This window comes from Paroedura picta, chromosome 1, assembly GCF_049243985.1.
Source record: "Paroedura picta isolate Pp20150507F chromosome 1, Ppicta_v3.0, whole genome shotgun sequence".
In the NCBI taxonomy this organism is placed as follows: Eukaryota; Metazoa; Chordata; class Lepidosauria; order Squamata; family Gekkonidae; genus Paroedura; species Paroedura picta.
The window spans coordinates 72,104,107-72,118,395 of record NC_135369.1 but is presented as its reverse complement, the minus strand read 5'-3'; the positions used below and the strand labels follow the sequence as shown (position 1 = coordinate 72,118,395).

Below are 14,289 nucleotides of genomic sequence, written 5' to 3'. Positions count from 1 at the left end.
CTAGCCTGAGTTTAGTCGCTTAACAAGGATATTAGAATTCCCCCAACAAGCTTGAACTGTAGAAAGTAGCTCTAACCAGTCTACGCTCAAGAATTCTTTGCTTGGAGTTGCCACATTGGCTCTTGCGGGGAGAGATCGTGCTTCAGCTAAGAGGGCCTTAGATGGCAATGGACTGTGAGAATCAGGATTTGGAACTGTATCCAGAAACAAATGGGCAGCTGATGTGATTTCCTCTAGACAGATGTGGTGAGGTTGATCCAACCTTCCTTCAATGTCAGCACCTCTTCCTCCAAGGGAAAAGTTTGCTCAGTGGTAGAGGAGGAATGGCAGGATCCATCCCAGGTACTGAGTGACTAGTCCCAGTTTATCAACCATGAGGAACAGTTTTCATGCCACCTGCTCCAGCTGCTTACCGTGTCCATTTCCCTCTTCAGGTCTGGGTAGGCATCTCCCTGCAAAGGTGAAGTCATAGGTCAGAGAATTTACTGGGAAGATCTGCTCCCACAACACAAACAGAGATCTCATTTCTACTACAGAACAGCTTTGCTCCTTCACACATTTTTAAAAACTGGGATCATGTCACATATGGATGAACAGTATGCTTAGATACACACAACACAGCTTTTCTCCCCAGGTTTTATAATCAGAATCTCCTTCCAACATACATCTCTTGTAAGCACTACTCTGCAGATTTCACAGTCTCTTTCGCAACCAGGATTTTGTGACAACCTGGGGTTTCCTGATGGAAGTGGGTGGGAGTTAATTTCTTATATATTTCTACACTTGTTAAAATGATGGGGCTGGAGTGGGTGGGGAGGGGTCCTGGGTGGGCACATAGACAGATATGCTTCCCGATCATATTCTGCATGATTGCACCACTTCTGGGAGTTCTCCAAGCCTGAAGAATGTTTGCAACATTTGATGGGTAGAATAGGAGAACTATCACAGCAATCAATGTTTCTCCTCTTAAGGGGGGTGCCATCTATTCAATTGCCTTCTCAAGGATGATCTAGTTTTCAATCCACCTTCTTTTAGCTGCACTCATAGCACCTTCAGCAAGTGCTAGAAGGATAACACTAGGGAAATACTGCTTCTGTGTGCTGAAAGGACTTTTTCCTACCTAGAAGCAGTAATGACTCCCCCCTCCCCCTGCCCTAGAACTGTTTTATTCACCAATACGTCTGCAGCATCGGTCAGGACCGACTCCTTAGGAAGGTTTCTCCCCTGTTTGAAGCAAGGGAACAGAACAGAGAGGCAACCACATGCCACATTCATCATATCTGGCACAGAGATGTTCATTTTGTTACACAAAGTAGCTATTTAGATTATCCAAAATGCTATTGTTTAAACATTAATGAGTTCACAATCTACCTAGCCTGTGTACATATTCCTGTTCTGCGACTGGATTTGTTAAGCAAACTGAATACGTAAATGCTTCCTGGAGCCAGCTTGGTGTCGTGGTTAACAGTGGCAGACTCTAATCTGGAGATTAGCGGCAGGTAGCTGGGTGACCTTGAGCTAGTCACAGTTTTCTTAGGGCTGTTCTTACAGAGCAGTTCTGTCAGAGCTCTCTCAGCCCCACCTATCTCACAGGGTGTCTGGGATGGGGAGAGGAAGGGAAAGGTGTTTGTAAGCCGCTTTGGGACTCCTCCTTCAGGGAGTGAAAAGTAAGGTATAAAAACCAGCTCTCCTTGTCCTCCTATACATGAGAAAATAATTTGTACATTACCAGAACCGCTATCACCACAGGAACCAAACTGGCCAGGAAACCAGGTGGAGCCTGGAGAACTTCAGAGCAAAAGCGCACAGCCCTGCGCAAGATATGGCGCAGAACGAGCCTGCAAGCAAGAAGAGCCATTCTCAGCCAGCTGCACTGCACCCCTTGGTGCGATCTTCAGCCACTCCCAACCATGTTCACAAATCCCATTAATGCACGTGCCCTATATCCCCTCCCGACTCCTGGGATTGAGATTCCCTGTCCCTGCCAGCATCCAGCTTCCTGCATGCCCTTGTCACATCTCTCCCATGTCTAGCCCCAGTTGCCTAACCATAGTCCCTATTATGCCTACACTAAGCCCCTGCTTCTTCCCTTCAGCATGAATGTCTTTAAATCCCGTCACCCTCAAAAGATCCCCATCTGCGGCTGCTCAGACTCTTTCAGATCAGTCACCCCTCTCCGTTCCCACCGCCAATTGTTACCGTGCAGCTTCCTTACTCGGCACCAGACATGCCTGGATAAACACCATCCGCAATGCACACGGACAGAGTGCGCACGTGATCGGCCACCACCCTGTAGGCCGTATCCACACCTCCAGCATCTGCCTCCCCAACCAAGCCCTGGTATTGGGGCTTGCCACAACCCTGGAAGAGAAATTCAGAAATATTTTATGAGGCCCTGAAAGGCACAGCCATGTTGAAAAGGCTGTTCCATGTATTGTTTATATGTTTAATGTAAACCGCCCTGAGCCTCCGGGGAGGGCAGCATAGAAATATAATAAATAAATAAATAAATAAAAGTTAGCAGACAAAGTTGCAGAGTTTCTTCAAATGCTCCCCACCACCAAGAAACAGCATCACTTTTCCTTAACTTTTTCTGCCCAAAGTTATGCAAACATTGTTTTCAAAGACAGACTATCCCATTGTTTCTCAAACAAAAGCATAGGTCATGATATAGATCCTCTTTGATAACGAATCAGTTCAAGCCTGTCTGGCTGTCCTTTTATCCTTCCTTCCGTGGCATACACACCTCTGCCCGAAATTAACAGTCAGGGAGCCCTTCAATTCCCTCAGCAGGTCTCCTTTCAGTTTTAAAGGGCCAGCTGCAATAGGTGAAAAGGAGCATTGGCAGGCTGCTGTAGCTGCTTCTCATGGCCCATGCGGTGTTTGTGCCACAGAACTCTCCCCCTCTCTGCTGAAGGAGTAACTCTCCTACCTTTAGAGAGATAGAGGAACTCTATCGAGCCAAGGCCTCTCCACCTCCTCCTTTATCTGCTGAAGCCCAGATGAACATCTACTGCTTCTCTGACACCTGGAGGTTTTGGCCTGACTATGCAGAAATGGCAAGAGGAAGCCAGCCAGGTCAGGTGTCTCCCTAGAGCCTTGATGGCACCTTCACACAAGGCCAGGCCGATAAGAACCAATGTGTTTCCCTCTTAGACAAACAGTAACAAGCTAAGCTACTAACATCCTACCTGGCCACAGAGCATTTCGCCATGGTGATCTAGATTGGATTACTGTAACTTGCTCTTCACAGGCCTGCCATTGACTCTGATCCAGAAGTGCAAAATGCAGCTGCACGGGTCATGATCCAGATGCCATGGCGGATTCACATAAGACCAACATTGCAGCAGCTAGTTGAGTTTTGGGGACGATTCAAGATTCCGGTGTCATACATGGTCTGGAAACTGTGTATCTGTAGGACCGCCTGTCTGAATACTCCCCCTGGAGAACACGTCAGTCAGCTACGGCTAACCGGCTGGTAGTCCCCAGCCCCAAAGACTAGGGCCAGGCCAGGACTTTTTCAGCCCTGGCCCCTATGTGGTGGAACGAGCTCCTGGAGAACATCAGTACCCTGGCAGAACTGGCACAGTTCCGCTGAGCCTGCAAGACAGAACTCTTCCGCCAGACGTATGGTTGAGGCCAGTACAGACAGAACATTTGAAACATCACTTGGGCCTCCCCTGCTAGTTTGGTTTTCCCCCTCCCATATCCCCTCCCTCTCTTGAGAAAAGGCCTTATCAGGTAACAACTCCGCATATCAACATTGTGTTGTTGATTTAAATTCGTTTGAATGTATTTCAATGTATTCATCTGTTTTATGGTTTTATTGCTTGCTCTGTTGTGAGCCACCCTGAGAAGACTGGTTCAGGAGGGGCGGCCCATAAATATATAAACATACTTACATAAATAAGCAAAAATATGGTGATGAAAACACTGCTATTTGTCTGGAGCAAAAGCTTCTCTTCTCTGGTGAGTAGCTGGTAACGCTTTCCATCTCCCTCTCCGAGAACATATCAACCCAAGGCACCACTTGCCAAGTACAACCTAGAAACCACTGAGTGAGCTTTACCTGTCAGCCTACTAAAGTCTCACCTTATGGATGGCCTCCAGGAGAGGGGTGAAGAGGTCTGTGTCATAATTGGAGCGCTTGTTCTGCAGAACCGTCAATAACCTTTCCAAGCCCATTCCTGTGTCCACGTGACGCTGGGGAAGTGGACACAGACTCCCATCCGCTTCTCTGGCGACACACCAGTCGTCAGCCAAGGAACAGACACCCACACACAGACAAAAAGAATACCAAACAGGCAGATAAGGGCCAGAAGCCAAAGGCTCACCTCCCTAAGCTCAATGTCTGGATGGAAAGCAAACGGGGACAGGGGAAAGAACAGGAGAAGAAAACAGGAGACGAGCAAAGAAAACACGAGAATAGTAGCAGATGCCAGAGGGGAGAGTGAGGAGCAAAGGAGAGAGCAAGGAGAAGTGGCATCTAAAGCTTGCCCTGCAGATGACAAGTTTCTGGAAAAACCAGTAAAGATAAATCAATGAACTGCAGCATGGGAACCTCCTTTAAGTGAGGGCTGAGCCCAATGCCAGGACCAAGCCATCCCTCCATCCCATACCTGTTGAACTGCATGAAAACCAGGTTCCAGATCTCCACCACGTCTGGGTTGCCCTGATTCACCAGTGCTGCCACATTCCTGCCACCACCCACGTGATCATAATGGATCTCTGTGCAGGGCCCACAGGGACCAGTATTCCCCATCTCCCAGAAGTTGTCTTTCAGTTGAAAAGGAAGCACATGGTGACGAGGGATGCTGAAAGGAAAAGAGGGTAGTGTTGGGACTAGGCTTGTGTGCTTTGGCTAATTTGGCAGCCGTTCAAGCCCGAAGCAGTCAGCACTGCGCTGCGGGGGGGGGGGAGGGGTGGTGCTGGTGGGGGCGCGCGACCCCGCACACAGGTGAAGAGATCTGGTTGCAAATAACTTTAAAAAAAATTTCAGTCACCATCAGGGTAGGGATAACCCTGCCAAAAATTTCAAGGTCTGTGTTCAGAACACACATTCTTTGCATAAATTATTTAAATTGCAGTATTTAAATTTTTTGAATGCATCTGATAGACCTTGGTAAAGGACTGGAGAGATTGGACGCATGTAGGGCACAGATCCCCAGAATGGCTGTTCACCAGAAACAGCACATAAGGACCAGATTCCAATAGTGCAATCCTACCCAGAATTATAACCACTGATAATAATGGACTTAAAAGCCTGCAGCTCTGCTTTGGACTGCACAGCAAGTCTTTAATGAATTAATTAGCTTAATTTATACCCCACCTTTCTCCCCAGAGCAACTGACATTGTCCTCCATTTTATCAAACAAACATTACTTGCACATTTTCAAGTTCTTCTCCTGCAATAGCTCTTAAATCAAAGATGGCCTTCCCAAAAGGAGATTTTAAAATACAAGCAACGTGGAAGATAAATCCAAACTATTCTGTGCCGTCAGTGTCTCTCTATTTTTTTTCTTGCCTGCTTTTCTCATTTACTTACCCCAGACTTAGCCATATTTCCCTGCACTCTTCATCCGCAGCTAGTTCCAGTTTTGCATCGCCTTCAAAATAGGTAACATAGAGACGGTCCTTTGGGATCTCATAGACCTGTGTGAGGAGCTCCCATGCCATGCTGCAAGCTTCCTCCTGGACAGGAAATGGGGGGTGGGGGCGGGGAAGGCATTGGATAACTTCATTTCATCATTAAACGGCAAGGTGGGAGAGAGAGTGTAGGACTCGGGAGTCCTGGATTTATGCCCCTATGTCACCATCTTGCTCCATTGGTGGCCTCGGCCTTTCAGCCTAACCAACCTCACAGAGCTACCATGGAGATAAAATCACTTGTACCCTTTGGAGAAAGAACCGGGTAATTGCCCCCAAATAAATAACACAACTAAGAGAAGAGAGCACCATCAAGCCGAGGGGGTTTATCCTAGCAGCAGTTCCAGGGGCCCCACGGTGCTGTATAGCTAGGAGGCCTTCACACTGTGATTGTTAGGGGGATCTTCATACTTTTGTGATTAGCGGACTGCGAGAGCAACAAGAAAAAAGAAGCTGTCAGTTGCTCCCAAAGTTTCATCTGTCCTTGGGAAGGGTGCCCTGCTGCTTTAGCACAAGTAACAGCACCAGTTGTGCTCTGCTAAGGCTCTGCAAACCCTTTAACTGGCTATGGGGCTATGGGCCCTGGGAATCTTTAAGCCGACCCTGCCATCAAGTCCCAATTGTCTCACGGAAATCCCATCCAGTGGGCATTCCAGCAGAGGTGGTTTTGGTTTGCCATTGCCTTCCTCCATGAGGCAGCCTCCATCTTACTTGGTTGTCTTCCATTCAAATACTGACAGAGGCGAACCTGCTTAGCTCTCAAGCTCTGACAGGCCTCAGCCAAGCCAGGCTACCTGGGCTACTGTTAGCAACAGAGGAAGAACTGTAATGGCAAGTCTCTCATTCTTAAATATCTCAGTTAAACCTTTAAAAAGAGGAAAGCCTCATTAAACCAACTTCCACAAACACAATTAGAACCTTACAAATGGAGACCTGTGATACATGCAGGGAGGGGGGCATTTTTACCCCCATTGCTGCCACTGTCAGGCCAGTACCAGTGCATCTCTTGGGCCTCCCCCACAGCAGCTGTAGCCATCTGGGTCTCTCAGTACCAGCTGAAGGGGAGCAAGGAGTGCCACCCCTCTGCACCCAAGTTCCTAGTTGTGGTGGTAGTGAGAACTTACCTCTACTACCCCATCCCCATGTTGCCTGTTCAGTGAGCAGGCAGAGGCACTTGCTGGCTTGGGGGAGAGGAGAGAGAGCAAGAACTCTTCCATTTCCCATCCTGTCTTACAGCTTTGTTGGCTGGTGGGCTTGACGGAGGTGGGAAAGTTAGGACTCCTGCACCCTCACAAACCTAATTCCCACTTTATTGCTCTATGGACAAGTGGGCTCAGTACTCCTGCATCATCCCTCCCTCCCCCCCCCATCTGATTTCCACCTTGCTGGCTTAGTGGGTCTTGCAGAAGGGAATCCCATCCCCCCCTGTTGCCTAGCTAGGTGTGGCTCTGGGATCCACCACCCACCATTAAGTTCAGTGGTGGTGCCTAGAAGCCTCTGCCTTGGTGCCTGGGCTTGGCACCTCACCCAGTGTCTTCTGGACCCAGCTTCTCCCAGTCAACATTATCAGTAAGTATATTGTCTGTGCATGCGCAGATGTCTTTTTACATTAGAGAGCCAATTTTAACCCCCCAATTTATTTTTGTTTGAATTTCCATATTTTTCTGCAAATCTAAGAGGTCCCCTGAGTTTCCAGGAACATTTATTTAGCCTCCATGTGGCTCTGATCTGTAGATTTAGTTATCCACAGATGGGGGCCACAGATAGCTAATGATATATAGATTAGTACATGTCCTGTGCCTCATGTTACAAGACGGTCCCCTAACTCAGTGGTCCCCAACCTGCGGGCCACGGCCCGATGCCGGGCCGCGAAGGCCATGGCGCCGGGCTGCATTTCCCTCTCCCCCCCCCCCCCTGCAGTAAAAAACTTCCCAGGCCGCAAGCTTGCGGCCTGGGAAGCTTCTTACTGCGGGAGGGGGGAGGAGAGGGAATCAGGGCCGCGCCCGCGCATCGCGCATGCGGGGCAGTTGCCCTGCCGGTACCCAGCCTAAAAAAGGTTGGGGACCACTGCCCTAACTTACATTCCCACAGCAGGGATAACAGTGACAATACACTTGTTATGAAACATAAGCAAAGTTCATGTTCAGTGGTTCAGCCATCACAGTTATGAATACTCATTCCTTAGATCCAGTAATCAGCGCTGTAGAAATGATTTCTACAGCACATAGTCTACAAGCAGTCTTCTAAGTTTCAACCTTTGTTACCAAAAACAGATGCTCATTTCGAAGGACCAGTTCCAATATTCAGAAACAGTCTATGATATTATCTTCTTGTATCTGGACCATTTCAGACAGGAATCTATCATATTTGATTGCAAATATGTGGATGGCTAACCCATCAGGGAGAAACAACTAGGATAAAATTATTTGCTAGTTTCCCACTTGAAGGAAATCCTTTACATGGGGTGTATTCAAATATGCAGTTACCTACCTCAGTCCTTAGTAGTTGAGTCTAAGAAGGGCTTGGCCACATCACACTTCTGCACATTTGAAGTGGCTTTAAGGATTCAGTGGTTTAGAACAAAGGTTAGCAAAAAGAAACCCCAGGGAATTAAATATAAGCCTGTCCCTACGGGAGCACAAACAGAATGGCCCAGTGTCATCTTTGAGAAAGCATATTTTGATATCATATCATACTTTGAAATAATCTCCAAAGGACCAGTTCCCCAGCATTTCAAAGAACGTATGATGATAAACATCTCGGCCCACATCTTCTAGATCATTGTGCTTTCCGCCGGCACGCACACACTTCTGGCTGTTCACTACTCGCTGATAACGTGTCAGTTCACTCCGGGGATCTGCTGTGCCCAGGAAAATGGGTTTGAACTGTAAAATTTAAGAGAACACTCAATAAATGTCACATTCAACAGAGGTCTGGTGAGGGCTGTACTGTTCACCAGTATATAACAGGTTTGTTTGTTTCTTTAATTTCCAGCCCACCACTCCTGCAAACAGGTTGTAACAACATTATCTCCCAATTTAAACCCCACTAAAACCCCAATACAGTTAAATTCAACATGTCCCAGTGGCTATAAAAATCCCCCCTCCACACACTCCAGACAGACCTCTCCTTGGGGGTTATGAGGAATAGCCTGATGTCCTGACTTAGCCTGTGGAGGAGCCCGTGATCTTACCTGCCCTGGCCTCAACCTTATAACAATGATCCTGATCTGGGCAGGCGATGAATAAGGATTGGTTGTTGTGTGAGACTAAATCAGTAAACAAAAACATGTGGCTTATTTTTCCTTGCTTTGTTTAATTTTTTTTAAGCATCTTGGTTCACTGGATAGTGCTTTGAACATTAAAACTGGTGCTGGCAAAAGTTCAAAACCTTTCCATCACACAGCATTTGGTTACGCTCTATTACCATCAGTGGGTCAAAGTATTATGTTGTATGGTGGCATTTTCAAAGGATGCCTCTATACTTCTGACCAGTTAACAAGATTGGTAGTGTTGATGGTGGAAAGTGTTGCCTAGTTACAGCTGACTTACAGCAACCCATGGGGTGTTTCAGGCAAGAGATTAACAGAAGTGGTTTGCCATTGCCTGTCTCTGGATAGCAATGCTGGACGTCCTTGGTGGTGTCCCATCCAAGTATGAACCAGGGCTGGAGCCCTGATTCTAAGATTTTATTTATTTATTTTATTTATTTTATTTATTCACATTTATATACCACCCTCCCTGAAGGCTCAGGACGGTCTACATAGAACTGAAAAACTATACAGGAAACATTACATATAACTAACTATAACAGTAATATAACATTAATATTATTAACTGATAGTAACAGAGTAACTGTATAACATTAAACAATAATAATACAACAGGTCCAGGAGTCTTGGTGGATTTCTGGGGGGAAGGGGGAAAGGGAAAGGGGGGGCAGGGGCCCTGCTTATGTTGTTGACCGATTGTGCCTGGTCTCAGCCAAATGCCTGGTGGAGGAGCTCCCTTTTCCAGGTCCCACGGAACTTTTTAGCTCTGTCAGGGCCCTGATCTCTTCTGGAAGCTCATTCCACCAGGTGGGGGCCAGGACAGAGAAGGCTCTGGCCCTGGTCAAGGCCAGGAGGACTGCTTTAGGGCCAGGGAGCTGGGCTGTCCAGCACAGGGCAGTGTTTATAGGCCTTCTATGATAAGGTTAATCTATGCAGAGAATGGACAATGTGTGAAATCTTCTTTGTAAATAAAAAAAAGACCTACTCCTGACTAGAGCCATAACATTACCATTCTAGCCAATCATGAGCACTGCTGCTGTGATCCGACATTTCTGGCTGCAAGGCAGGATTTGCATCTGCAGGGGCTGGCTTCTGGTTCTTTCCAGGTTACACTGAGGTGGGTCTTTGCTCAGTGGTGCTGTATGTGCTTTGCCTGCCCAAGGTCCCAGGTACAGTCTCCATTCTCTCCATCTATGATTCTAGGCAGTAAGGCCAGGAAAAGCCCTTAACATCCAATGTCTGTTGCAAGTCCTGTTTGACTATTGCCTACACAAGCTGCTATACACTGGAAAACAGAACTCTGCATGAACAATACAGCCCCATCTCACCTGGGGAGGTTTCACTGCCACAAAGCCTCAAATTAATAAAGTGGAAATTAGACTAATGAATCCAGGGGCTACTCCAGATTACATCAATAAATTGTCCTGTGACAAAATTAGAACTGTCTCCAGAATTTTCAGGAAGACACCTTTCCATATTTGTATTGTGCTTGTTTGTAAATTTAACGAGTCACCTGATCAATTAAACATTTGAAAGAAACACAATGAATTGATTAAAGGTGCATAAGAATGCAGGTTTACTTGGAAGTAATCAATATAAAACTCACTGAAACTTCAGAATATATATATATATATATATATATATATATATATATATATATATATATATATATATATATATATATATATATATGTTGTAATCAATCATTAACCAATTACTAAGTATTAATATTTAAATAATCCAATTTCTTACATAAGCAAATTATATAGGCCACTGATTGAACCAGAGTTTTGAATAAGTTACACTCAAGACAGCCTTTAGAGCTAATTTGATGCTCTTGACAAAGAAATAGCCATTTCACAGAAATCACTTCTATACAGGAATTAAATGTGTTTTCCATCCGTATTTGATCATAGATGACAGTCCACTCTTAGGTTGTGCACTCAATTTCATTTTCTTGGCTTGCTCACATGTTGCAAAGCATGCCCAGGACATGTGATGCTCCACAACGTGTATGGTAATTTTTACACAAAAGAGGTACACCTCAAGGTGCCAATGAACATTTATTACAGAATATGCATCAAATGCATCGTGTGTTTCAATTCAAAACCTTTCAGGTTAGGCTGGAATTCAAGTTTTTGACAGAAGCTTGCTAGAGAAAGATCTCTCGTCAGGAGAAAGCACATGGAAGCGCATAGCCTCGGGCTCCATAAAGCGACATATCCTATCTGTGGCTGCGAGGGAGCCCTTCTGGGGCGTCTCTCCACCCCGGCCGCCAACTCCTCCTTCGAGGTCGTACCTGGTTCATGCCAGCGTTGACGAAAAGCAGACTAGGGTCTCCCCGCGGCCGCACAGGGGCGGAGGGCACCACTTGATGTCCATGCCGCTCCTGGAAGAACTGGAGGAAAGTCTGTCGCACTCGCGCAGCAGAGGAGGAGGAGGAGGAGGTCGAGCGAGCCCCGCACGATCCCCAGCGCCGACCGGGAGGCTCCCAGAGGACACGCCGCACGGAACCCCTGACGGCCGCCGCCATCTTAGCTGTGGGCGGAATTCGGGGGGGGGGGGGAGGCGGGCTCAAGATTGCCGGAGAAGTCGCCCTGGCCGCAGAGGATGGCGGGATGGGGAAAGAGTGGCTTTAGCATCCCACCCCGCCTACCACTTTTTTGTTGTTGTTGAGCATGGCGAGGAGGCATAATATTTTCCCCGGGCCGCTTCCAACTTTTGAAGTCCTTCCACAGGATAAAAATTAAACAATAACATATTAATAAAATGGGGCGTAAAAAGGGGAGACCAAATTACATGCCAGTCCCCAGGTGGGATCTGGGGATCCCCCAATTTTGCAGTTCACCTCCAGACTAAAGAGATCAGATCCCCTGGAGAAAATTGTTGCTTGGAGAGTGGACTGTAGCATCTTGCCCACTCCCGGTTCCACCTCCAAAGGCTCCAGGTACTTCCTAACCCAGAATTGACTGCCCTGCAGGGGTCATGCGTTAAACTGGCTCCTACTTTCAACCTGGGGATCATTGAAACGTACTGGAAGTTAAGGTGATTTTGCTATCCTGGGTCTTGCAGCTTTAGAGAAGAATAAATGGAGGACATGGGAATATTTCTGTCTATAGCATGTGTGTTGGGAGGCAGGGGAGAGGCCTATGGCTTAAATGCTGGAAGTTAAGGTGATTTTGGCATCTCAGCTTTAGAGAAAGAAATGTTTTTGTCTCTGGATATGTACATAGGGTGGGGGCAAGAGATAAAGAGGGTTCACAAATACAGAAAGTGAGGTAATTCTGCTGTTTTGGATCCTACTTCAGCTAAACAAATGCTGCCATAATTTCAGGGCATGATATCTGAGAAGCCAGTATTTACTGCAGATTCTAAGGTGCATTTTACAGTTACTTTTGAGTATCCAGTATGCAAGATGTATACTTGTTAAGGAGTGTTGGTCTAAGATTGGGGAAATGAGTGTTCTAATCCTCACCAAACCATTAAGCACACTATGGGGCTCTGAGCCAGTTATAACTCTGCCTAGGTTGTGAGGAAAAGAGAGGGGAAGTACCATATGTCCTTTCATGAATGAAATATTAACTCAAATTGTCTCAGTGAAGAAATTTATGACATCTTTCAATAACAACTTTTCAATGGGGCTTTTCTGTACAGGTAATAGGCTTTCACTGTACAAACTGATACACAAACCTACCTGGATAAATTATTGGGACTGTGGTCTATATTGCTGTGTATAACTTATTGTAGTAGGATCCTATTATATAATCTCTGTACTGCTTGAGTCACGTTAATACTTATGCTGTGCTTCAGTTCTTTATGGTAAAATCCTCATGTGTTGGTGATTGGATGTCTTATTTTGTTGATTATATTGACTGTGTATCCCTGAGAGTATAAAAAACATGAACTCCTCCAGAACCTGAGGCTAAATTGCCCCCTGTCCTACATTTTCTTGTAAGAGGGTATAGGGAAATCTCAGTATGAGCAAAGTAGTTATTTCTTCTGGGCACCCCAGTCTACAAGATGAAATCCTGATCTGCTTTGTGAATTGTGATAGTGGCAATTCAGTATCTTTTCACGTGTGTTAGAGGAAATAGTAAAAGTAGACAAATATGAGGATTCTATGGGGTCCAGGTATCTGCCCCCCTAATGCATAAAATATTTGGTATATACATTTCCTTTAGCAGGAGGGGGTAGAAGAAGAAGAGTTGGTTCTTATATGCTGTTTTTATCCACTTGAAGGAGTCTCAAAGCGGCTTACATTTGCCTTCCCTTTCCTCTCCCCACAACAGATACCCTGTGGGGTAGGCGAGGCTGAGAGAGCCCTGATATTATTGCTCGGTCAGAACAGCTTTATCAGTGCTGTGGTGAGCCCAAGGTCGCCCAGCTGTTTGCATGTGGAAGAGCGCAGAATCAAATCCGGCTCGCCAGATTTGAAGTCTGCGCTCCTAACCATTACACCAAGCTGGAGACAATTGCAGAGAGTTGAATTGGCAGGGGGACAAATACCAAATTATCAACGTGCACACACCATTGGTTGATCTTGGAGGACCCACATCCAGCCTGTGCTGAGAGAGCTGTATTGGTTAGAAGAAGAAGAAGAAGAGTTGGTTCTTATATGCTGCTTTTCCCTACCCGAAGGAGGCTCAAAGCGGCTTACAGTCGCCTTCCCATTCCTCTCCCCACAACAGACACCCTGTGGGGTGGGTGAGGCTGAGAGAGCCCTGATATCACTGCCCGGTCAGAACAGTTTTATCAGTGCTGTGGCGAGCCCAAGGTCACCCAGCTGGCTGCATGTGGGGGAGTGCAGAATCGAACCTGGCATGCCAGATTAGAAGTCCGCACTCCTAACCACTACACCAAACTGGCTCTCACTACACCAAACCACTACACTAAACTGGCACTACACCAAACTTGTTAACACCTAGATAAAGTGCGAAGTTTTGGTTTTGACCTTTAAGGCCATTTGCAGCTTGGGTCCTGCAAATCTGAGGGACCGCTTGTGTGCGTATGCTCCTTGCATAGCTCTTTGCTCTTTGGGTACTAATCTGTTAGTGGTGCCTGACCCAAGAGAGATATGCCTGGCCTTGACCTGAGCCTTCTTGGTTCTGGCACCAACCTGGGGGAATGAGTTCCCGGGAGAGCTGAGGGCCCTAACGGAGCTGTCAAAGTCTCACAGGGCCTGTAAAATGGAGCTCTTTGCCAGGTCTTCAGTTGAGGTCAGGTCTGTTAAGATCAATGGGCTCCCTCTGGCTATGCCATTCCATCTGATGAACCCCTTCATGCACAGCTGTATGGAGGCTGGATGATTTTTTCTTCTACCATCTTGCGTTTGTGAGTGTTATAGTTTTAGGGTTTTAATGGAGTTTTATAGG

The 14,289-nt window shown here is 46.5% G+C and overlaps 1 protein-coding gene across 3 annotated transcripts in view; it reads right to left on the bottom strand.

Moving 5' to 3' along the window:
* The window catches only part of AARS2 (alanyl-tRNA synthetase 2, mitochondrial), a 33,178-nt gene extending 21,714 nt beyond the window's left edge, over window positions 1–11,464 (bottom strand). Inside the window, exons 1-8 of one of the 3 annotated variants that reach the window (XM_077342247.1) lie at window positions 11,217–11,464; window positions 8,343–8,531; window positions 5,546–5,691; window positions 4,620–4,814; window positions 4,093–4,237; window positions 2,216–2,361; window positions 1,730–1,838; window positions 414–452 (exon numbers count right to left, since the gene is read on the bottom strand). In XM_077342247.1, the coding sequence (XP_077198362.1) occupies window positions 414–452; window positions 1,730–1,838; window positions 2,216–2,361; window positions 4,093–4,237; window positions 4,620–4,814; window positions 5,546–5,691; window positions 8,343–8,531; window positions 11,217–11,450 (1,203 nt within the window). In that variant the 5' untranslated portion in view covers window positions 11,451–11,464. Of the gene's footprint in view, window positions 1–413; window positions 453–1,729; window positions 1,839–2,215; window positions 2,362–4,092; window positions 4,238–4,619; window positions 4,815–5,545; window positions 5,692–8,342; window positions 8,532–9,926; window positions 10,440–11,216 lie in introns of those variants that run through there. The other 2 variants (XM_077342267.1, XM_077342256.1) reach the window with 2 other exon arrangements.
* Between the last annotated feature and the right edge of the window lie 2,825 nt (window positions 11,465–14,289).